Consider the following 23,922-nt stretch of genomic DNA (forward strand, 5'->3'; position numbering starts at 1 on the left):
GCCCCGCGGCTGCGGGGCAAAGAAGGAAAGGGGGCACGGGAAGAGAGGAGCGAGAGCAGGGCACGAGAAAGGGCGGCGAGGGAGCTCGGGCTGTGCAGGAAAGCGGGACGGGAAGGGAAAGCCCGGGAGGGTGGACAGAGGAGGGAGAGAGGGGGGAACAGAAAGGAGTAGCGGGGTAGGGACAGGACAGGAAGGAGCCGGGTTTGTGGGGGGAGAGGGAATGGGGGAAAGGGAGCGAGAGAAGGCGAATACGGGGAGAAGGAAAGGAGAAGTAGAGAGAGCCTGGTTTGAAGCCAAAAAAAAAGACCCCAGACACCAGAGTTCTGTATTAATTTGTGGTCTTTGTGGCAATGGGAATTTAGTTTCAGACTCTGGTGAAGGGATGTCAGTTCTTACTGAGCTGCTCAGCTTTTGTGCATGCTCTGCTTCCTCCATCCCACACAAATCCAGTTTGCCTATTTAGGGGGAATGGAGCTGTCTCCATGGGAGGAAAAGGCTTTTGGTTTTAGCTTTTTGCTACAGATTTATTACAAAAATGGCTTCTGAAGGCTGTAAAGAAAATACAGGGTTAGGAGTGTTGCTTGGTGTATCCATGATCTCAAGAATTTGGGATAAATCCTCTGTTCAGCCACAGGGAGGCTGTGACCAAGACCCTTGGTAATGCTTTTGAATGTTTTGTTGGCATTTAGACAGGAAAATCAAAAGGTTTTAGGTTCTTCCCGGGTGTGGAATCACCTGGATGACAGGTGAGCTGTGCTGAGCAAGGACCTGGGGGTATTTGCTGATGGCAGCAGCAAAGGTTTGTTCATTGACATCTCCCAATTCAGGGACTGAGAGCTGCAAATTACTTCAGATCTTTTTAAGATCTTCAAAGAGGGAACTTTGTGCTTTGCCACCCGGGAGGAAATTCAAGTTTCCACCTAGTGTTGGCAAGAACTGTTAGGATTTGCAGGAGGGAGAGGTGTTGACTTCCTACTCCTGGGTTTCCAGCCCATCTTTGACTTTGTGATTACTTTAATGGAAGTGAAAAGCCCTTTTGTTGTTTTTGAAATGATACCAGTTTTTATAGAATGTCCTTGTAACCCTTCCTCTGGTGTTCTCTCTGAGCTGACACTATCACCAGTGAATTTACACTGGCTGTGGCCTTGCTGTATATGTTTGCTTGGGTTTTTTTCCCCCAGTGTGTTTTTTAAAATAAAAATGACTTTGTTTACATGATCTTGCATTGGTATTTTAACTCGGGCAGGGAGGGGGGTTGGAATGGGGAGTCCCTGTTCCCCCCAAGGAGCCAAACCCATGAGCATGTCCTTGTCCCCGTCCCCGTGACCAGGCACAGGGCCAGGGCACCTTTGTCCCCCAAGGATCGGGTGTCCCCCTCCCTCCCTCCACCCTCATCTCCAGCAGAAGTTTTCCAGACACGTTAGCAGGGAAATATTTCTGCTTGACGTGACCGTCACGTGCGAGACCAAACTGGAACAGCCGGGCAGAGGGGGGGGGGCCCGTGCTTCCCTCGGGGGCGGCCCTGGCACCGCGTGGGCTCCGGCCCGGGGAGAGCGGGGAGGGACAGATGGACACACGGACTGACCGCTGACACCGCAGCCAGCCGGGAGCCCTGCGTGACCGGCGGGGTCTGGCGAGGAGGGGGCTCGGGGCTGGTAGCCATGGTGAGGGGGCGAGGGCTGAGGGGAAGGTGAGGGGCTGAGGGGAAGGGGAGGCGCTTTTCTCTCACCCCCATGCCCAGCTCTCACGGGGATAATCGCCCGCACTTACCGCGCTTCGGGGGTCCCGTTCAACGCCCCCCGTGTGAGGGCCGGGCTGGGGGCCGCCATCCTGAGGGTGCTGTGAGGGCCGGCCAGGCCAGGCCGTGTCACCCCCGGCTCCTCACGGAGCTCCGCTCCGGCCGAGGGCGGCCGGTGCTGGAGCGTTTGGGACGGGGCCGTTGTTTTCAGCGGCACAGCCGTGACCGCCGTGCTCCGTCTCCCCCAGGGCCCGTGAATGCTGCCGGCTGCGCTGCTCCTGCTCGGTTTGCTGCTGCTGCTCCTTTGGGCCAAAATGTCCAATTCTCGGTGCGAGCAGGAGAAGGAGCCGGAGGAGAGCCCCGCCGGGCCGAGCCTCCCGGGCCAGCAGAGCCTCCCGGGCCAGCAGAGCCCCCCGGGCCAGCAGAGCCCCCCGGGCCAGCAGCCGCAGCCGCCGCCGCCGCCGCGGGCCGGGCGGGCGGGCGCGGAGCAGGAGCAGCTCGCCGTGTACAACCCCGCGGCGCTGCGCCGCCCGGCCCTCGCCAAGTTCGTGCTGGGCTCCTTCGACGACAACTCCTCCGATGATGAGCTCATGGCCACGGCCTTCAGGGTGGGCCGGCGGCGCAGCAGCCTGGCCGGGGTGGCGGGTACCGTCCCCGAGCCGCCCACCGTAAGCACCATTGTGGAGCCCAGTGCCGGCATCAGGTACGGATGGCAACCCCCGATGGTCGGAGCGTGGTCGGGTAGGGATGTCCCGGTTAGGGAGGGCGGGTACTTGTGGTGAGTACATTGCTGTTGGTAAAATTGGGGTCGACATGTGCTGGTGCTCCTCGGAACCACAAGGTGATGCCCCCAGTCCTGCTCCCTTTGAGGGAGGAGAGCCAGTGTCCTTGGCTGTGTGACAGCAGTGCCACCTGCAAGAACTAGGGCAGGGGGTGCTCTCCAAAATCTGTAGTTTGGATGTGGGGCAGCTGACTCCCTGCTGGCTGCACTGGGCAGCTGCCATGGGAGCACAGATGATATCCAGAAGAAACGACTTGGAAGCCAAATGCTGCTGCCTGCCTCCTCCAGCTGCTCTGCTCTGGCTAAAAATAACAAACCTTTAGCTGCAGGGACATGTTGTGACACTCTACAGCCCGATGGTGGCTCTTGCCACACAGGGTTTGAGGTGGTGCTGCCAGCAGGATCCGTGCTGCTCTTCCATCCTTCCACAAAGAATTTCTTGAATCACATTGTAGATATGGTTGGTGACCTTTTCAGGACAGGCTTTGCAGGGTTGCAGGGGCTGGGGGAGGGCTCGCTGGAGTGGCTCTGGGCTCTCTGGGGTGGCCCTGGGCTCAGTGACAGCCACCACATCCCACCACAGGCCCAGCATGTCGGGGCTGAGCCTGGCGAAGAGGAGCCACAGGAAGATGGACCTGCAGCGGGATTTTTCCGTTGCCTCCCCAGCCGAGTTCATCACCCGCTTTGGGGGCAACCGTGTCATCGAGAAGGTCTGTCCCCACACATCCCTGCTTGTGCCTGGCTAGGGGGTCACTGCCCAAATGTCCTGTGTCTGCCAGGCTTGTAGAAATGGCAGCCCAGAGCTGTTCATTCCATGGCTTCACTCGCTCTCATGGGCTGGGAGAGGGAACCCCAGGCAGCAGCTTGGCACAAACGATGGTGAAAATCCCATCCTTGGTTATAGCCAGTGCCAGACATCAGCAGTGTTATTGAGGAGTCTCATGCTCTGCTGGGATGTACAACCAGCTGTTGGAAATCTCCTGATTAGCACAACCCCCCTGCTTTGCTCCACACTTACCCCTTGCCCCTGCACTGCTGTCACAGACATATTTTATGAAAAATCCTTTCTTTAGGATCTTTTCTCCTGAGAAGCTGAGAAGCTTCAGCTTCTCCATGTTTTGCTGCTTTGGAGTGTGATTTGGAGAATTGTTTACCCAGCTTGTGAAATTGTTTTTACTTGATGACCAATGACAGCCACCTGTGTCGAGGCTGTGAGCAGTCACAATATTTTATTATCATTCTTTTCTATTCCTTTCAAGCATTCTGATGAAAGCCTTTCTTCTATTCTTTAGTATAGTTTTAATATGTCATTTTCTTTTAATATAATATATATCATAAAATAATAAATCAGCATTCTGAAACATGGAGTCAAGATTCTCATCTCTTCCCACGTCGGGGATGCCCGCAATTCCTACATTTGGTGACCTCGAGTGAGGAGCGTTACCAGATTTGGTGACCTCGAGTGAGGAACATTACCACACACTGCCATCCCTTGAGGTAGCAAGGACAGGGCTCACCCTGCCCTCACCCCCTGTCCCTGTGCCCCCAGGTCCTCATTGCCAACAATGGCATCGCTGCTGTGAAGTGCATGCGCTCCATCCGCCGCTGGGCCTACGAGATGTTCCGCAACGAGCGCGCCATTCGCTTCGTGGTCATGGTCACCCCCGAGGACCTCAAGGCTAATGCAGGTAATTCCTGAAAATATCCCCAAAAAGGAAGTTCCCTACCTGGAGCTGAGCTGGGGCAGCCCTTTCCTGTCTGGCATGTGAGGGTTCTGCACAGCCTGGAGTCACACAGTTTACTCCCGCACAGCCAAATGCAGGAGTAAATAATTTTTCCCTGCTCCGGGATGGAGGATTTGGGAAGGGGATCTGGCTCAGGGGATCTGGCTCCTACCACTCCCCGTGCTCTCTTGCAGAGTACATCAAGATGGCAGATCACTACGTGCCAGTCCCTGGAGGGACGAACAACAACAACTACGCCAACGTGGAGCTGATCGTGGACATTTCCAAACGGATCCCAGTCCAGGTAGTGGCCATTTGTGTATCTCCCACCTCCTTGCAAGGGCGGTTCCTGGGCAGAGGGGACACCCCAAAAGGGGGTGATGTCCCTGTGTGCTGAGGAGTTGGGCATGGTGGGAGATGCCAGCACAGGGGTAATGCTCCCACTGCTGCTTCTCCTTGTGCCAGGCGGTGTGGGCTGGCTGGGGACACGCCTCAGAGAACCACAAGCTGCCAGAGCTGCTGCAGAAAAATGGGATAGCTTTCCTAGGTAAGGTCTCACTGCTTCTCCGTGCTGGCTGTTGGGCTGGTGTGTGCACTCACAGTCACTGCCAGGGACACTGCACTGGGAATGCCCCTTTGGTGCCTCTGGCATGCCCAGCCCATGGAGTGGCAGTCCTCACGCTGGTTTCCTGGGGCTGGAATTCCCAGGATTCCCAGGAATCCTGCTGGTTTTTGGGTTTTCCCTGTAATGTTCAGGCTGATGCAGTTCACAGAGGAACATTGGGTGGGAGCAGACCTTGTGGGATTCCCAGTCCTGAGCTGAGCAGTGGGTTTGGGGAGGTTCCTTTCCTGCATCCCCAGTCCTTGCAGAAGGCTGGTGGGGCCGACTCAGTGATGTGGGTGGTGGATTGGGCACCTCCTCAACTCTTCTCTCCCTCTCCAAAGGTCCCCCCAGTGATGCCATGTGGGCGCTGGGGGACAAAGTCGCTTCCACCATCGTGGCTCAGACCCTGGAGATCCCCACACTGCCGTGGAGCGGGAGTGGTGAGTGCCTCCTCACAGCCCCCACACTCTCCCTGCTCCCCTCTTCCCTCCTTCCTGCCTCTCCTTCCCCACAAAACAAGCACCAGCATTGGGGTCCTTGCTCCATCTGGCCACACATATTGGGGACCCCATTGCAGCAGCTGATTTGGGGAGAGGGATTTTTTGGAGATGGAGTGCAAGGAAACAAGAGAAATGATGGAAGCCTCAGCTCCCTGAGCACACCCAGCATGCCACCCCAGTTGTGCCACCCTGGTAGTGACCACAGCCCTGGCCATATCTGCAGGTCTGGTGGCTCAGTGGTCTGAGGAGGACCAGAATCATCAGCAGGCCATCAGCATCCCCCTGGAGACGTACGCGCAGGGCTGCGTGAAGGACGTGGAGGAAGGCCTGGAGGTAAAGCTGAGCCTGTAGGCAGCTGCTTATCTCTTGCCCACCATGATTCCTCCTCAGAGCCTGCCTGCCCTGGCCCTTCTGGCCTCCCAGCACACACCACAGTGACACAAGGCTGTGCCAGCAGCAGTTTGTCCCACTGAATGAATGTCACTTGGGATAATCCTGCTCAGGGATGCCTGGAGTTGTGTGGGCCGTCAGGGTGGTGTGCTGGCGTCCAAAACACTACAGTCACCCCAGCCCTGACCCTCCCAGGTGGCCATGAGGATCGGCTACCCCCTGATGATCAAGGCAGCAGAAGGTGGTGGGGGAAAAGGCATCCGAAAAGTGGAGGCAGCAGAGGAATTTAGTGCCTGTTTCCGGCAGGTGAGAGGTGCCTGGAACCCCCATCCCTGTTCCATCCCATCCCGGCAGGGTCCTACTCCCAGCCGGGGCACCTCCCACTTCCTGCCGCAGCTCTGCCTCCATCCTGGGATGGATTTTGGGGGGTGATGCCAGAGCAGGACCCTGTCCCCCACTGCAGGTGCAGGCGGAGGCGCCCGGATCCCCCATTTTCCTGATGCAGCTGGCGCAGCACGCTCGGCACCTGGAGGTGCAGGTCCTGGCAGATGAGTACGGCAACGCCATCTCCCTCTTCAGCCGGGACTGCTCCATCCAGCGCCGCCACCAGAAGATCATTGAGGAGGCACCCGCCACCATCGCTGCTCCCGCTGTCACCGAGATGATGGAGAAGGTGGGTGGCCTGATCTAAGGGCAGCATGAGGTTTTAATGGGAAACTGGGCTGGGTTTATTGGGGTTTTAAGAGGGGGAGGGACCCCTGAGCTGAGCAGGACTCCCTGTCCAGGGTGGTCGGGTACAGGAACGGCCTCCCCAGGGAAGCGATCACAGCCCTAAGTGTGCCAGAGTCCAGGGGGCGTTTGGACTTCCAGGCACACGGTGGGGTTTTGGGGGTGTCCTCTGCACAAGCAGGAGCTGGATGCCGATCCTGCGGGTCCCTTCCCAGCCAGGATTCCGTGACCCAGGGGTTTCCCTCTCCCGCAGTGCGCTGTCCGCCTGGCGCAGATGGTTGGGTACGTCAGTGCAGGCACCGTGGAGTATCTGTACGGAGAGGACGGGAGCTTCCACTTCCTGGAGCTGAACCCCCGGCTGCAGGTGGAGCACCCGTGCACGGAGATGGTGGCGGACGTGAACCTCCCGGCGGCCCAGCTGCAGGTACCTGCACGCAGGGCTCGCTCCAGGGGTGTTAGAGGAAGCACTTTGGGCATTTAGGGAGGGGCATTGGGCTGGAGCCTGGCAGAGGGAAGCTGTCCCATATCCCAGCACGGAGGGTGCAGGTGAAAGAGGTGTGGCAGCTTTCCTTCTACTCTGACTTCCCATTGGGAACTCTCCATTCAGACTCTGGCGGTGTCTCCCTGGCAGCTCAGGCCTTTGTCTCTCCTGCAGATTGCAATGGGCATCCCCTTGCACAGGATAAAAGACATCCGGGTGCTGTATGGGGAGAGCCCCTGGGGGGACACCCCCATCTCCTTCCACAGCCCCTCCAACCCCCCCGTGCCCAGGGGCCACGTCATTGCTGCCCGGATCACCAGCGAGAACCCCGAGGAGGTGAGCTGGGCTCGGGGTGGGGACAAGGGGACTCTGCCACCTGTGGGGTTGAACTGGGTATGGTCCTCCCCAGCCAGACAATGGGATTGGTGCAGTCCATGGGGGTTCCCCTTCCCTGTCTTGCTGCACGAGTCTCAATCCTGGTTCCTCCATCTCTGCTCTGTTTTGGCTCAGGGTTTCAAGCCCAGCTCGGGAACGGTGCAGGAGCTGAACTTCCGCAGCAGCAAGAACGTCTGGGGGTATTTCAGTGTGGCAGCAGCCGGGGGGCTGCACGAGTTTGCTGATTCCCAGTTTGGACACTGCTTCTCATGGGGAGAGAACCGGGAGGAGGCCACCTCGTGAGTGTGGCAGGATGAGCTGGAGGGCATGTGGCCTTGGGAGGAGTCACAGTTGGTGTGTGAGCTGGGAAAAGTGGTTTTTATCTGACAGGACCAGAACAGTGCTGCTGTGCTAAGCACCTGGCTGTCTGGCCAAAGCCAAAATGTTTTGGACTATGGTAATGCTACAGTCCCACTTCATCCCCCTGGTCCTCAAGGACATGTTGAAGTCATCTGCTGAGCATTGCTTAGTGCTCACAAGCAGCAGTGTCCATCAGGAACTGAGCAGCAGTTTCATGGACAAGCTGATGGGGCTTGGAGTAACGTGATCCAGTGGAAGGTGTCCCTGTCCATGGCAGGGGGTGGATTAAGAGAATTTTTAAGGTCCCTTTCAACCCAAACCATGCAGTGGTGATAAAGGTGCTGGGGGCTCAGGAGCTCATCAGCCTAGGCCCTGAAGCTCCCCAGTTCCCTCTGCTGGGAGCCAAGTGCCACCTTCTCAGTCATTAATGAAGGACTTTTCTCCCTGAAAGGAACATGGTGGTGGCCCTGAAGGAGCTGTCTATCCGTGGGGATTTCCGGACCACGGTGGAGTACCTGATCAAGCTGCTGGAGACGGAGAGCTTCCAGAACAACGAGATACACACGGGCTGGCTGGACCACCTGATCGCCGAGAAAGTGCAGGTGGGGATGATGCCCCGGGGTCACCACTCCCCTCCCTTGGGCTAGGACCCAAACCCTGTTGGTTTTGCCCCCACAGGCAGAGAAGCCAGACACGATGCTGGGGGTTGTCTGTGGTGCCCTGAACGTGGCAGATGCTGCTTTCAGAACGTGCATGAGCGACTTCCTGCACACGCTGGAGAGGTGCGGAGTGGGGGCTGCCCAGGGGGGGCTCAGTCATGTGGGAGGCACCTTCCACCAGATCAGGTTGCTCCAAGCCTCATCCAACCTGGCCTTGAGGAATTCCAGGACTGGGGCAGCCACAATGGACACCTGAGTGTTGTTCTTCTGGGACATCTTCCTTCCAGTTTGGCTTTACAAATTCAGTGACAGGCAGGGACAGGGGTATCTGGATCCTCAGCTATCAGTTTGTCTGGACAGTAGAAAAGGTTTCCCATGGCTGGGAAGACAGTTTTCAAGGGGAAGTGGCTTGGCTGTGCAGTTTGCTTTTGTTGTTGAATATCAAGGTTATTCCTCCAGCCTTGGAGGACTCCCAGGGCTCTCCCATGTGCCTTATCTGAGTGTTTTCCCAGTGCCTGGCCTCCCTCCAGATCTGGCTGTGCATGGTGCTCATGTGGGTCACTTAAAGCTGACACTTGTCCCCTCTGGTCACCATTGTGCCCTCCCACCAGGACTGGGAGCACTGCTGACATCCCACATGCTTGGAGAGGCTGGGAATGCCCTGGGGCCTGATCCCTCCATTGTGTTTCAGGGGCCAGGTGCTGCCAGCAGCCTCTCTGCTGAACATCGTTGATGTGGAGCTCCTCTATGAGGGTGTGAAGTACATTCTGCAGGTGAGGGCAGGGCTGTGCTCCCCCCAAACCGGCCACAGTGCTTCTCAAGGGGTCAGGGACATGCTTCTGTCCCAGGGGAGAAAACTGAAATAAATACAAAACTGTCCTTTAAAAATGAGCAGCATAAAAATGAGCTTAATAACCTCATAACCTTAATAACCTCATTTTAACCTGACAGACATTTTCATACACCCCGTTGCCCTGAGTTTATTAAGGGACTTCATTTTCTTGCTTTTAAACCAAATTAGTTGGACTTCATGCAAAACTCCTTACTCAGAATGAAAGTGGCCGGTGAGCCATGTGTTTCACCAGTTCTGGGCTGTGAGTTGAGTTAAACCAGTTCTGGGCTGTCAGTTAAACCAGCTCTGGGCAGAGTTGAACAGCTCCTGGGTGCAGCCTGAGGTTATGCCTCCTGCCTTCCCAGCACAGCCCCATCCCATGGCAGCAGCCATTGCACTGAGCATGGGGAGGTGGCCCCCAGCCTCCAGCCTTGCTGTCCAGAGTGTTTTGGTGTTGCACTGAGGGTGTCCCCTGCCCGCAGGTGGCCCGCCAGTCTCTGACCACCTATGTGGTCATCATGAACCGCACGCACATCGAGATCGACGTGCACCGCCTCAACGACGGGGGGCTGCTGCTCTCCTACGACGGCTGCAGCTACACCACCTACATGAAAGAGGAGATCGACAGGTACCCCCTGCCAGGGCTGCCATATCCCCTCCCCAGAGGCCACCAGCTGGCTGGTGACACCTTTCCTTGTCCCTTAGGTACCGGATCACCATCGGCAACAAAACGTGCACCTTCGAGAAGGAGAAGGACCCGACGGTGCTGCGCTCGCCCTGCGCGGGGAAGCTGCTGCAGTACACGGTGGAGGACGGCGGCCACGTGGACGGGGGGAAGGTTTATGCAGAGATCGAGGTGAGCTTTGCAGAAGATCTGGAGGAGCAACGTTTTTGGTGCTGCTGGCTTGGTGACCGCGTCCCTTCCTTGCCAGGTGATGAAGATCATCATGACGCTGGCGGTGGAGGAGGCGGGGCAGCTGCACTACGTCAAGCGGCCGGGAGCGCTGCTGGAGGCCGGCTGTATCATCGCCCGCCTCCAGCTGGATGATCCCTCCAAAGTGAAGCCTGTGAGTCTCCTAGGGGTGGCCATCGCCTCCTGCCAGCTCCCAGCTGGCATCCTGGGAATGCTCCCTAGGGGACAAAATGGAGGAGATGCTCTGGTGGGGCATCACAGTGAAGGTCATGCCATGTCCTTGGGTTGTCTTTGGGTTCAAGTGCTGCTCCACATGGATTGCTCTGCTTCCTCGATGTGCAGGCGCTCACATGCACTAAAAAAGTGCATTTATAGCACTAAAATCTCCAGTTTTTCCATGTTATTTTCATCGTGAGACACTGGCAGATCCTTTATGCTCAATGTCAAGTGCTTGCTCATATCTGACCCAAATCATGGATTGTGCTGGGTTTCTGGGGCACCTGCAGCTCTCAGGAGCTCTGTTTCTGCCAACAACAACAGTTCAGCCAACCTCCCTCTGCCCTCTCCAGGCACAGCCATTCACAGGGGGGCTCCCATCCCAGCAGACCCTCCCCATCACTGGTGAGAAGCAGCACCAGGTTCTGCGCAATGTTCTGGACAACCTGACCAACGTCATGAACGGCTACTGCCTGCCCGAGCCCTACTTCAAGACCAAGGTGGGTGCCAGGCACCATGGGTACCACCCAGTTGCCACGAGGGCAAGTCCAGCAGCACCAGCTTCTGCTCCTGCAGGTGAAGGAGTGGGTGGCACAGCTGATGAAGACCCTGCGGGACCCTGCCCTGCCCCTGCTGGAGCTGCAGGAGATCATGACGAGCATTTCGGGACGGATCCCGCTGGCTGTGGAGAAATCCATCCGGAAGGTGATGGCGCAGTACGCCAGCAACATCACCTCCGTGCTCTGCCGCTTCCCCAGCCAGCAGGTGAGTGGCAAAGGGGGCTCACATCCTCCTCACTGGAGCCAGATGGGAGCTCCTGCCTCAATTTGTGCTGCCAGGATTTTATAACAAATGAAATGAGTGAGGGAAATATGTGGAGGTTTATATTTTGTATGTGTGTTTGGTTTTGTACGTGTATTTGCTTCTATGTGTGCCTTTCTTTTTTATATTCATTTGTCACTTTGCATTTTTCACTTTGGGGGGAAAAAAACTAAACAAACAAGGGAAAGGCTCTGGGTGGAGTAAGCAAAGGGGGAGATGGCGGCCTCATGCCCCTGAGCCACCCTGGACCCCGTCCCCTCTCCCCACAGATCGCCAACGTGCTGGACACCCATGCAGCCACGCTGCAGAGGAAGGCTGAGCGGGAGGTCTTCTTCATGAACACACAGAGCCTGGTGCAGCTGGTGCAGAGGTGAGCCCCATGCTGTCTGTGACCCCCATGTCCCCCCAGGGGCACCTCCTCACAGCATGATGGGCTCTTTGCTCCCCAGGTACCGCAGTGGCATCCGGGGCTACATGAAGGCAGTGGTGCTGGACCTGCTCAGGCGCTACCTGCAAGTGGAGACACAATTCCAGCATGGTGAGGACTCGGGGCTCTCTGGGGGAGCTGCAGGGCTCTCTGGAGGAGCTGCAGGGCTCACCAGACCCTGCCCCACAGCTCACTACGACAAGTGTGTCATCAGCCTGAGGGAGCAGTGCAAACCCAACATGACCCCTGTGCTGGAGAGCATCTTCTCCCATGCCCAGGTGGCCAAGAAGAACCAGCTGGTCATCATGTTAATTGTGAGTACAGCCCATGCCTGAGACTCCAGGAGCAAAGGCTGGTGGCAGGGAACAGTCAAGGCAGCTCTGCACTGCTTAAGTGTCCATTCCTGCCTCATTATCGCTTTATTTTAATTATCTTCCCTCTGTCGTGTTGTGTGGCTACTCTTGGGTCAGAGAGAGCCCATTTTTGTGCTTTGGGTCTTGTCCCCTTTGGCTGTATGGGGCTGGGATGCAGGACGAAGCCATCCCACACAGTGAGGAGCCTGAGCTGAGCCATGGTGGTTGTGACATTGCAGGACCAGCTGTGTGGCCGTGACCCCACGCTGACAGATGAGCTGACGACCATCCTCCATGAGCTGACACAGCTCAGCAAGACCGAGCACTCCAAAGTGGCACTGAGAGCCCGGCAGGTCAGCCAGCACCATGCAGTGCCACCCCATCCCTGTCCCCATCCCTGTCCCCCAGGCTCCCAGCTCCTCTCTCCCCTGGCAGGTGCTCATTGCCTCTCACATGCCCTCCTACGAGCTGCGGCACAACCAGGTTGAGTCCATCTTCATCTCTGCTATCGACATGTACGGACATGAGTACTGCCCTGAGAACCTGAAGGTTGGGAATTATGTGTTTTTCCAGAGGGAATTTGGGTGGCTTTGGGGAAGGGGTCTGGCTGCAAGTGGTTTAGTCCTAAAAACAGCTAAAAATCACTCAAAGCCCTGTTGTAGTGGCTGTGTTGAGCAGAGGAGGGGGTGCACCCCAGTGCTGCCAGTCCCTATCCATTGCTCCGTGTTCCATTTGGGAGGGAACAGATGTGCGGATAGATGTGTGGATTCATGTCTGGCTCTAGTGGTTTCCCCATGGTGGGCTGGGTGTTCCATGGCACCCTAGTGACCAGTCCCTCCACACTGAGGGACCCCCTAAATCTCACTTCATCCTTGCTCTAAATTTTGCTTTCTTCCCGCAGAAACTGATCCTGTCAGAAACCTCCATCTTTGATGTGCTCCCCGTGTTCTTCTACCACACCAACAAGGTGGTGCGCATGGCAGCGCTGGAGGTGAGGCCTGGGGGGCACAGAGAGGGCCTGAGGGTGGCATGGGGAGCCCAGGGGTGGCAGGGGCAAGGTGGTACCTCCTGTGTCCCCTCACAGGTGTACGTGCGGCGGGGGTACATCGCCTACGAGCTGCACAGCCTGCAGCACCAGCAGCTCTCTGATGGCACCTGCCTCGTGGAGTTCCAGTTCATGCTGCCCTCCTCTCACCCCAACAGGTACAGGAGTCCCTCCCACACACCTGTCCTGCTCCCCTGGACACAAAGCCTTTCTTTTCACAAAGCTTTGGGGTTTGTATCATCCCCTCTGTGCAAAGTGGGTGCTGCCACCACACTGTCCTGTTGCCAGTGGAGCAGGATGAGCCCTCTACAGGTCAAGGTCCCCTGTGGGAGCTGTGTGGTCCCACATGGTGCCTTCCCCAGAGCTGACACTTGCTCCCCGTGGCAGGATATCCGTCCCTATCAGCATCACCAACCCTGACCTGGCCCGGCACAGCACTGAGCTCTTCATGGACAGTGGCTTTTCCCCCACGAGCCAGAGGATGGGAGTCATGGTGGCCTTCCGCAGATTTGAGGACTTCACAAGGTGGGGGTGCAGGGACACACCTGGCCACAGTGTTTGTGCATTTTGGGTCATTGGAGAGCAAACTGGGGTGGAAGAGCCACAACAGGGGGAAGCTGGGCCGTGCTAGAAGCAGCTCCAGTTCCCAGCATAGCTACAGACTGGGTATTCTCAGTACACCACTTACCTTGTGGGGACATGAGGAACGTGGGGAAAGCTTACATGCACAGCTTACATTTGAACATTAATGCAGCAGAGCTCAGAGCTGCATTTCTTAAGCTGTGGGTTTGCTGTGGGATGGTGGGGCCATTGTGCTGGTACCTGTGTCCCTGTCACACTGTCACAGTGGGTCCCTGGTGCTGTCCCTTCAGGCAGGAGGTGGGTACAATGTGCTGGCTTGTGACCCCACCTCTGCTGTTTGGGCAGGAACTTTGATGAAGTGATCTCGTGCTTCTCCAACTCCTCGTCGGACAGCGGGCTCCTCAGTGATGCAAAGGCCACTACCTACGATGAGGAGGACACCAAGGTGGGCGTGAAGCTGCTGCTGGTACCCCCGGGTGAGGTTGGGACAGCACTGATGCTGCTGGCCAGGGTTGACTGTAGGGTTTTGTTGCCAGAACATCCGTGAGGAGCCAATCCACATCCTCAACATCGCGCTCTGCTCAGCTGACCACGTGGAAGATGAGAAGCTGGTGCCCATCTTCAGAGCCTTTGCCCAGTCCAAGGTCTGTTGCTGGGGCTGGACCCTCTTTTTGTAAACCCTGCAAGCCAGAACGCTGTACCTAAGGCACTGCCTCCTCTCCACACAGTGCACCCCAAAATGCTGCAATTTAGGTTTTGTTTGCTCCCTTGGTGGAAATGTTTAAGCTCTCTTAACTGGTGGCATCTTCTGTTTCTGTGTAGAAAAATATCCTCGTTGAACGTGGTCTCCGGAGAATCACATTCCTCATTGCCCAGCAGGTGAGTGCAACCGAGATTCTGGCATCTATAAATACCTTACAGGCACAGCACTGAGTGATGGATGGACCCACTGTGCTTCAGGAGCTGGGAATTAATTAATGAGCAATTCAATGAGAGATTCCTGTATCATCCTTTATCCTGCTCATGTTTCCAGTAACGTGGTTCCTGCAGAGCCACTCCATAGCTTTGAGTTGCCTTTAGAAGCCATCACAGAATAGAAGCCCAGAGTGGTTTGGGTGGGAAGAGACCTTAGAGTTCATCCTGTTCCACTCTCTGCCATGGGGTGGAACTCTCCACTTTCCCAGGTTTCTCCAAGCCCTTTCCAGCCTTGCCTGGGACACTTCCAGGGATGAGGCAGCTACAGCTTCTCTGGGCAGCCTGTGCCAAGGGCTCACCTCCCTCGCAGGGAACAATTTCTTCCTAAAATCCAATCTAATCAATCCCTCCCAGCTCTTTTCCCTTTGGGGCAGAACAAAGCCTGCAAGGTTTTTTTTTTAATGGAGGATCAATCAATGGAGAATCAACAAACCTCTGTGGGCCAGGCCTATTCACATTGCTTCTCTCTCCCTTTTGCTGCAGAGAGAATTCCCAAAGTTCTTCACGTTCAGAGCCAGGGACGAGGTAAGATCCCGTGGGAGCGGTGCTGGCGCGGCGCCGGCGCGGCCCTGGCTCACGGCTGTGCCTGGCAGTTCGCAGAGGATCGGATCTACCGTCACCTGGAGCCGGCGCTCGCCTTCCAGCTGGAGCTGAGCCGCATGCGCAACTTCGACCTGACGGCCATCCCCTGTGCCAACCACAAGATGCACCTGTACCTGGGGGCTGCCAAGGTTCAGGCGGGCACCGAGGCCACCGACTACCGCTTCTTCATCCGCGCCATCGTGCGCCACTCCGACCTCATCACCAAGGCAGGGTGGCACCCGGGGGCACAGTGAGGGTGCAGGGGTGGCCTGGCCCCTGCTGAGCCACCTGCTCCATCACAGGAGGCTTCCTTCGAGTACCTGCAGAACGAGGGCGAGCGGCTGCTCCTGGAGGCCATGGATGAGCTGGAGGTGGCCTTCAACAACACCATCGTGCGCACTGACTGCAACCACATCTTCCTCAACTTTGTGCCCACCGTCATCATGGACCCGTCCAAGGTGTGTTTCTTGGGGTCCTGCTTCCTCTGTCCTGGAAAAGTTACTCTGTCATCTCCTATGCTCAGGACCACTGCACAGATGGGCAACCACCCCCCACCATCTTTCCCTGTCCCCAATGGAGAGGGTGAATATCAGCACCAGGCCCCACCAGGAGGCATGGAGAGACAGAAGGGGCTCACCCAAAGCAAATCCAAAATGGCTGTTTGGGGTGGACATGCAACAGGGCTGCTCCAGCCTTGGCATTGTGTGCTCAGTGTTGTCCCTGAGGTCACCAACCCCTTTTTGTGCCGTCCCCGTGCAGATTGAGGAGTCGGTGCGCTCCATGGTGATGCGCTACGGCAGCCGCCTCTGGAAGCTGCGGGTGCTGCAGGCTGAGGTGAAGATCAACATCCGCCTGACGCCCACTGCCACCGCCATCCCCATCCGCCTCTTCCTCACCAACGAGTCCGGATATTACCTGGACATCAGCCTGTACAAGGAAGTGAGGGATCCCGGCACTGGCAGTGTGAGTAACCCCAGCAGTGACTGCAGGAACCCAGCCATGGCTGCCCGAGTGCTGCCAGCTCCAGCAGAGCTTTGGGGAGGCTTCTGCAAAATTCCTTGTGAACCTGCAGTGCTGGTCTGCCCAGACACCCTAGACTTCCAACAGCATTCCCACAGCTGGGTTGGTTTCATCCCATCTGTCTGTATCCAGCTGGGTTCCTTGGGTTGATGCTGGTGTGGAGCTGGGCAGTTTTGAATGCTGGAGGTGATGGTCACTGTTGGGGTGTCACTAGTACTGGCAGCACATCAGTGTGGCAGTCCCCTCAACAGCAAAAAAATGGGTGGAAAATCACCTTGACCAAGCAGGGCTCAGCAGTGCTCTGGAAGAAGAGTCACCATGACATCCAGGGAAGGCAACCAATGCTCTGCTCTCCTTTCCAGATCATGTTCCAGTCATACGGGGACAAGCAGGGGCCACAGCATGGGATGCTCATCAACACCCCCTATGTCACCAAGGACCTGCTTCAGGCCAAGCGCTTCCAGGCACAGTCCTTGGGCACCACCTACGTGTACGACTTCCCAGAGATGATCAGGCAGGTGAGTCTGGCTGAGCAGAAAGAGGCTCCAAATTATTGCTCTTTATCCCCAAATATTGCCACCTGAGGAAAAGGTCCCTCTCCTTGGGCTGTTGAATGAGAAAACAAAAAGAACCAAGCTCCAACATTTTTGGTTGTATGAAACATTTCTAAACCGATTCCTAGCTCTTGAAATTCCTGAAACTAGATGGTCTTTAAGGTCTCTTCCAAGCCAAACCATTCCAGGCAATGTGCTGTGTTTTCACAGGCTCTCTTCAAGCTGTGGGGCTCCTCGGACGTGTTTCCCAAGGACATCATGACCTACACTGAGCTGGTCCTGGACTCTCAGGGGCACCTTGTGCAGATGAACAGGGTCCCTGGAGGGAATGAGGTAGCAGGGAATGATTTGGAATTGGGCAGAGAAAGCAGGTGGGAATGGCTGGTGACTTAGTCTGGCTGTGTTTAAAGCTTGCGGGATGCTCCTCAACCATTTTGTCTGTTGGTAAATGCCACCTGCAGCTCAGCCCCCGTGTCTCTTGGACGTGGCACTCAGTGCTCTGGTCTAGTTGACAAGGTGGTGATCAGTCAAGCATAGGACTCAATGATCTTGGAGGTCTTTTCCAACCTGGTTAATTCTGTGGTTCTGTAAATGCCTCTATGACTCTATGACTCTCTGGAAATTCTTCCTTGTAACCTTGTGCCATTTCGAGGCAGGTGGGGATGGTTGCTTTCAAAATGAAGCTCAAGACCCCCGAGTACCCCAAAGGCCGGGACATTGTGCTCATCTGCAACGACATCACACACAAGATTGGCTCCTTTGGGCCTGAGGAGGACCTGGTGTTCCTGAGGGCCTCAGAGCTGGCACGGGCCGAGGGCATCCCCCGCATCTACATTGCCGCCAACAGCGGTGCCCGCATCGGCTTCGCTGATGAGATCAAGCACATGTTCCAGGTGGCCTGGGTGGACCCAGCCGAGCCCTACAAGGTGTGTGGGCACCTCCCCTTCTGCAACACAGGAAACAACAGAGGGTCTAGCTGGGGAAGGGATGAGCAGAGTTAAGCTGGGATGTCAAGTTGTGGGATTAGAGCAGGAGTGAGGCCATACCTGCACCCAGCACCATGGGGATGGTTCCTTTGGCTTCTCCCACGTGATGGAGGTGAAGGTGTCAGTGCTGGCATGGCTGCTCTGTCCAGCTCTGGTCCCTGAGCTGCTGCACAGCATGGTTTGGGATAGGTTTGGGAAAGGGCCATGTTCCACGTGAGCATGTGTGTAGAGGGCTCCACAAGTCATCCTTCTCCTCTTTCCTTGCAGGGGTTCAGGTACCTGTACCTGACTCCCCAGGACTACACGAGGATCAGTGCCATGAACTCGGTGCGCTGTGAGCACGTGGAGGAAGGTGGAGAGTCCAGGTGAGTCCCGTATCCCATGAGACACACAGAGCCACCCCAAGCTCTGCCCTACACCCCACCAGGATGCAACTCCCACCTCAGCATCCTGCCAGGCACAGGGGATGCCGTGAGTGCTTCCCACACCACAGCTCCACTTTCCCTGCAGGTATGTCCTGCTGGACATCATTGGGAAGGACAATGGATTTGGGGTAGAAAACCTGAGAGCTGCTGGTACCATTGCTGGGGAATCCTCCCGTGCCTATGATGAAATAGTGACCATCAGCATGGTACAGTGGGGCCCTTCCCTTCTCTGCTCCTCCCCTCTCTCCTGCTGGCTCTTAAAGTCACCATGGGAGGGGTGACAGGATGCAACAAGCCCTTCACAGCATCCTTCTCCAGGTCTGTGCTGCAGCCCCAGTGACCCCAGGTGTCCCTTTGTGTGTGCCCAGGTGAGTTGTCGTGCCATCGGGATCGGTGCCTACCTGGTGAGGCTGGGCCAGCGTGTCATCCAGGTGGAGAACTCCCACATCATCCTCACAGGTGTCACAGCTCTCAACAAGGTACCAAGCTCTGGCTGCATGTCCTCCATGGCACTGTCCTTCTCACCACTACCTGTGTGGGCTCCTTCCCTGTCCCATGGAACATCAGCCTGGATAGAGGTGGAAGTTCAGCCTCAGCCTAGAGGGAATTTGCCTGTGCAGAGGTTTGGGCTGACAAACAGAGCAAGGGAGCAGCTCCTGTGTCAGCAGAGCCCCATGTGTTTCCCTAGGTGCTGGGACGGGAGGTTTACACATCCAACAACCAGCTGGGAGGAGTGCAGATCATGCACAACAATGGTGTTTCTCATGTCACTGTCCCAGATGACTTTGAGGGGGTCTACACCATCCTGCAGTGGCTCTCATACATACCCAAGGTAGGAGGGTGCTGCAGGGGGGAAGGAGGGGGATGTCACCCCTACCTGGCTGGTGACCTGCCCTCGGGGTCTCCCTTACAGGATAACCAGAGCCCGGTGCCTGTCACTGCCATAGTTGACCCTGTTGAAAGAGAAATTGGTTTTGTCCCTTCCAAAGTCCCCTATGACCCCAGGTGGATGCTGGCAGGGAGACCCCATCCAAGTAAGTGAGAACAACCCAAGGCCTGTGCAGCACTGCTCCCAAATGATCCTCTAGGTGCAGAAGATGCTCTTGGCTGTGGGTTGGTGCTCAGGAACCCTTCAGGGCTTGCCCTTGCACCACTCCATGTTTTCCTGTGCTCTGCAGCTCTCAAAGGGACCTGGCAGAGCGGCTTCTTCGACCAGGGCAGCTTCATGGAGATCATGAAGCCGTGGGCTCAGACCGTGGTGGTTGGCAGAGCAAGGTACTGCCAGGAGCAGGGGATGGAGCTGGGATCCTGCATGTGTGGCCCCTCACCTTCAATCCCTGTCTGTGGCACTGCTTTTGGGATGGTGGAGAGGGAGCAGCTCTCTGGTGGGGCTGGGGTGGAGAGGAACTGGCCTTGCTGAGCCCACCCTGCCCTGCCACAGGCTGGGAGGTCTCCCCGTGGGTGTCATCGCTGTTGAGACCCGCACCGTGGAGGTGACAATACCTGCTGACCCTGCCAACCTGGACTCAGAGGCAAAGGTGAGAGGGGTACAGCTGGGGCCAGGTGGCATCTGAGAGGAGCTGGAGGGAAGGGAGGAGTAATAGCTCAGCATGATCCTTGGGCATAATTTTCCTTGATTCAGATGAAATCAAGGATGCTGGGGCAGTTGGTTTTCTTGCAGCTGTTTCATGCGGCATGCCAGGAAGAACTGGCACAGTCTCAGCTGCTCTCTGTCTTTTCCAGATAATCCAGCAGGCTGGACAGGTCTGGTTCCCAGACTCTGCTTTTAAAACAGCCCAGGCCATTCGGGACTTCAACCGGGAGCACCTCCCACTGATGATCTTTGCCAACTGGAGAGGCTTCTCCAGCGGCATGAAAGGTACCTGTGCTTGGGATGCCCACATTCCCGTGGTGTGTGACAAAACTCTGTCACCCCTGCCACCCCACAGGGTCCTGAGATGGCCCAGCCTACCAGGGTATGCACCACTCTGGGATGTGGGGTTGGGTTGGGCTGGGGAGGTCATGGGGGATCAATCACAGGGCAGAGGTCCCAGGGCTTGGTGGCTTCCTGCTGGCTGGTTTTGCAGGCTGCTTTGTCTCTCCAATAGACAAGGTGGCTTTGGGCAGCTGGGAGGAGGCTGGGACGGTGGCAATGGGACACCCATCCCCTGAGTCCCTTTGGCTTTCAGACATGTACGATCAGATGCTGAAGTTCGGCGCCTTCATCGTGGACAGCCTGCGGGACTTCAAGCAGCCGGTGCTGGTGTACATCCCCCCTCACGCCGAGCTGCGCGGCGGCTCCTGGGTGGTCATCGACTCCACCATCAACCCCCTGCACGTGGAGCTCTACGCTGACAAGGAGAGCAGGTCAGCATCCTGGACACCTCTCTGTGTGTCATCCAAAATACCCGTGTGTGTCAGCTGCCTGGACACCTTGTCCTAGGATTTATTCTCCTATGCACACCAGTCCTTGCTTTACCAAACTTCCCTTCCAGGGGAGGCATTTTGGAGCCTGGAGGAACAGTGGAGATCAAGTTCAGAAAGAAGGATTTGGTGAAGACCATGAGAAGGATTGACACAGTTTATGCCAAGCTTGTTGAACAGCTGGGTAAGGAAGGGGGGTTTGGGGTTGTGGACATTGGTGGTGGTAAGTTAAACATGAGGCTCAAGCGCTTTGGTGGCAACCACCAGTGTCCTGGGAAAACTCTTTTTGTCTTTTCTGTGGAGGGAGCTGAGAGGATGTGGTGGTACTTTAGAACACCTGGTATCTCCTGGGGGCTTTGTCTGCGGGTTAAATGGGGCTGGGGTCTTCTCCCATGCTTTGAGATGAAGGATGGCCATGGCTGCATTCAACTGGTTCCTGCTGCATTGAGAGTTCCTTTCCCTCATGTCCCTCCAGCCTGCTACAGCGTGGTCCCCCTGGCAAATGCCCTCTCCCCTCTCATGTAGCAAGCACTGAGTGTGGTGTGATTTCTTTGTGGCCATGGCTTGTATGGCTGTGGTGTCGGTGTGCCAAGGAAAGAGCCGTGGCACTGGGCGTGGTGGCCGATGTGGGAGCACAGAGGCGACGCCCTGGTGGCATCACCGGGGGGCTGCTCAGCCCGCTGTGTCCCGCAGGCTCCCCCGAGCTGTCGGAGGCGCAGCGCAAGCAGCTGGAGAAGCAGCTGAAGGCGCGGGAGGAGCTGCTGCTGCCCGTGTACCACCAGGTGGCCGTGCGCTTCGCAGACCTGCACGACACCCCGGGCCGCATGCAGGAGAAAGGGGTCATCACGGTGAGCCGGGCGCCGGGGAGGGGCTCTGAGGTGACAGGCAAAGGTGGGGGGAAAGTCCCTTCGCTGTGACATCCCTGCCCTCTGCCCTCCATCCCGCCGGAGCCGGGAGCCGGCAGCCGCCGGCAAACCCGGGCTGTGCTCCGCTTTCCGCAGGACATCCTGGAGTGGAAAAGCGCCCGCTCCTTCCTCTACTGGAGGCTGCGGCGGCTGCTGCTGGAGGAGATGGTGAAGGGGGAGGTGCTGAAGGCCAACAGCGAGCTCAGCCACATCCACATCCAGTCCATGCTGCGGCGCTGGTTCATGGAGACGGAGGGAGCTGAGAAGGTACCCCCAGCCCCGGCTTCCTGAGGCACCTCCACAGCCAGGGCATCCCGAGGGATCTCACCTCGCTCTGCCACCATTCAGAGGTTTGAGTGTTTCAATGTGTGATGGGAATATGTGAGGATGGGCAGTGAAGCAGCCCTAGGCTGGGGCTGGCTCTTCAAATCAGGTGACTCCAGTTGGGTGCTGGTGCTCAGCGATGGCAAAATGGTCCCCAGATAAATATTTTTTACCATGACAGGGCTTCCCAGGGCAAAAATGGTGTTTTTAGCATTTGAGCTGTTCTCAAATGACACTCAGGTTGCTGTGCCTGCCTCAGGAAGCAGGACTTGCTAAGGAACAATGTTTTAGCTTTTTGCTTTTTAAGTGGTTTGCCAATAGGTGCAGGTCAGGGAAGAAAAATCCTGTGGCCTGGATTTGGGGCTCCAGGAGGAGGGGAAGGGCTTGGGCTGTGCAGGCAGCAGAACCCCCTGCCCACAGGGCTGCTTTCTCCAGGGCTACCTCTGGGACAACAACCAGGTGGTGGTGGAGTGGCTGGAGAAGCACATGCAGGAGGAGGATGGCACCCAGTCAGCCATCAGGGAGAACATCAAGTATCTGAAGCGGGACTACATCCTCAAACACATCCGGAGGTGAGAGCCTGTGGGAGCTGGGATGAGAAGGGGGTCCCTGGCATGGGAACAGCAGGTGGTGGAGACCAGGCAGTTCTCACTGCAGCCTCTCAGGAAACCTCTCTCTGCCCTGTGCCTTGCAGCTTGCTCCAGGCCAACCCCGAGCTGACCATGGACTGCATCGTGCAGATGGCTCAGCACATCACCGGCCCACAGAAGGCCCAGGTTGCCCATCTCCTGTCCAGGGTGGACACTGATGATCCCTCCTGAGCTGGACAATCACCACAGGGTAGGAGAAGCACCAGGACACAGCCAGACCTCACCTGCCCACCTGGCTCCTCAGCCCTTGAACTGAAGCCTTGGACTCTTGCTCATGTGCCTAAATAAAGGACACCAGTGCTTTTAAGTATTTTAAGCCATGGAGATGATCTTGCCATCCATACAGAGTCCCCTCTGGCACTGGGAGTGCTGCCAGAGGGGCAGATTGGCAGAAGATGAACTTGTCCTGAGCCAAGCCTGGAATCTGGACCTGGTGCAGAACTTGGTTTTAAAAAGAATCCAAAATATTTTCCTGTTTTAGTTGCCAGCCCTTGGTCTTTCAGACAAGCACCAGGTCAGACACGTTTCATGAGACTGGACAGAGCTGGAGGCACAGACCCCTGGCCAGGGCCAGTGTCCAGCTGGCTGGGTTCAAGCTGACCAGGCACCAAGACCAGGAAATGAGAAGCAGCCTCCAAGTGATGCTTTATAAACTATGAGGAGCAATTTCTGTCATCCTTCCCCTCCCTAGGGGGCAAAGAGTAGATGTGGCCATGAGTAGCTGATGGTCCAGGAAAGACCTCAGTGAGCTAATCTGGGAGCTGCTCCCATGGGAATGTCCAAGGATCCACCAGGCTTTGGCTGACCTGGCTGTGCCTCTCTCCCATCTCGAGTCCCTTCTGGCTCCTGCAGAGCATGGAGAGGAGGGAGGATGGCTCCAGGTGCTCCTGCCCCAGTGACCTGGTTCCTCCTTGGAAGCAGCAGAGCCAGGGGGAGCTGTCACCTGCTGGGACCTGTACCCTGCTGCTCAGGTAGCCTTCGATCATCTCGGTCATGGAGGGGAAATTTGAAGTTTTCCGGTGCCTCTGGGTGTGTCATTTCCCCAGCACAGATTTACCTTGGGCTCAAAAGGAGGAGGTGGGATGGCAATGGAAGGTGGCACACCTGGCTCAAGTGCAGTGCTGGTATTGCCCTGGGGTGAAGGTGTTGGACACCTCCTGGGGTTGGGGGATCCCACAGAGTCTGTAGGAGGTCTCCCTGTCCTGGGATGGAGATGGGAATGGTCTTGTGGGTCCCTTCCTGGCTGGAAGGTGTCACTGCTGACAGGCAATAAACTGAGCTCAGCTCCCAAAGAACTCCCTGATCTCTGTGCCTTCTGTCATTGTCCTGAGCAGGGCCTGGTGTCTCTGGCACTGCGCAGCCCCTTTTCTGTGGCACAGGACCTGTTTGGGGTGGGGCAGCTCTGAGCATCCCTCCTGCCAGCCCCTGTCCCCACTCCAGAGCTTTTCCAGGCATTTCAGAGGGTTTCAGGAACAGGGTGACACCACAGAGGAAGAACTCTTAGAGTAAACACTTGTAAACTCTTACAGTAAATATCTGTAAACTC

General features: G+C 56.7%; 1 protein-coding gene across 4 annotated transcripts; it reads left to right on the forward strand.

Annotated features, from left to right (window-relative positions):
• The first annotated feature begins 157 nt into the window (after positions 1–157).
• Positions 158–23,627, forward strand: ACACB (acetyl-CoA carboxylase beta). 4 transcript variants are annotated; one of them, XM_071445208.1, is made up of 52 exons: positions 158–522; positions 3,101–3,229; positions 4,069–4,207; positions 4,438–4,547; positions 4,709–4,790; positions 5,189–5,287; positions 5,571–5,680; positions 5,933–6,043; positions 6,201–6,410; positions 6,720–6,890; positions 7,122–7,283; positions 7,458–7,621; positions 8,134–8,284; positions 8,361–8,464; positions 9,033–9,114; positions 9,656–9,801; positions 9,879–10,029; positions 10,106–10,240; positions 10,656–10,802; positions 10,879–11,067; positions 11,394–11,494; positions 11,574–11,662; positions 11,741–11,865; positions 12,144–12,257; positions 12,340–12,453; positions 12,806–12,895; positions 12,989–13,197; positions 13,385–13,474; positions 13,877–13,976; positions 14,068–14,175; positions 14,354–14,457; positions 14,992–15,031; positions 15,100–15,315; positions 15,391–15,546; positions 15,848–16,051; positions 16,471–16,626; positions 16,873–16,995; positions 17,319–17,588; positions 17,916–18,013; positions 18,159–18,279; positions 18,442–18,552; positions 18,762–18,905; positions 18,987–19,107; positions 19,252–19,348; positions 19,515–19,611; positions 19,817–19,952; positions 20,263–20,440; positions 20,569–20,681; positions 21,191–21,345; positions 21,499–21,669; positions 22,162–22,298; positions 22,421–23,627. In XM_071445208.1, the coding sequence occupies exons 1-52, from the start codon at positions 418–420 to the stop codon at positions 22,545–22,547; spliced, it is 6,912 nt and encodes a 2,303-aa protein (XP_071301309.1). In that variant the 5' UTR covers positions 158–417; the 3' UTR covers positions 22,548–23,627. The 4 variants fall into 4 exon arrangements, with proteins under 4 accessions (XP_071301309.1, XP_071301307.1, XP_071301308.1 ...); XM_071445206.1 differs by lacking the exon at positions 158–522 and adding an exon at positions 1,907–2,441 and having other exon boundaries at positions 3,103–3,229; positions 12,989–13,115; positions 13,312–13,474; ... (2 more) ...; positions 20,263–20,446; positions 20,536–20,681; XM_071445207.1 differs by lacking the exon at positions 158–522 and adding an exon at positions 1,907–2,441 and having other exon boundaries at positions 3,103–3,229; positions 12,989–13,107; positions 13,337–13,474; positions 14,354–14,410; positions 14,990–15,031.
• The last annotated feature ends 295 nt before the right edge of the window (positions 23,628–23,922 follow it).

The sequence above is a fragment of the Agelaius tricolor genome, unplaced genomic scaffold (genome assembly GCF_023055355.1).
Source record: "Agelaius tricolor isolate 1412-34295 unplaced genomic scaffold, bAgeTri1.0.p SCAF_20, whole genome shotgun sequence".
NCBI classification, from domain to species: domain Eukaryota; kingdom Metazoa; phylum Chordata; class Aves; order Passeriformes; family Icteridae; genus Agelaius; species Agelaius tricolor.

What these genes read in the sequence shown, in the direction of transcription:
- ACACB (XM_071445205.1), top strand. Translation starts at nt 1,996, where the DNA reads ATGCTGCCGGCTGCGCTGCTCCTGCTCGGTTTGCTGCTGCTGCTCCTT. An exon ending in TTAGTGCCTGTTTCCGGCAG is followed by an intron (nt 6,044 to 6,200) that starts GTGAGAGGTGCC and finishes CCCCCACTGCAG; the next exon opens with GTGCAGGCGGAGGCGCCCGG. An exon ending in AGCCCTACTTCAAGACCAAG is followed by an intron (nt 10,803 to 10,878) that starts GTGGGTGCCAGG and finishes CTGCTCCTGCAG; the next exon opens with GTGAAGGAGTGGGTGGCACA.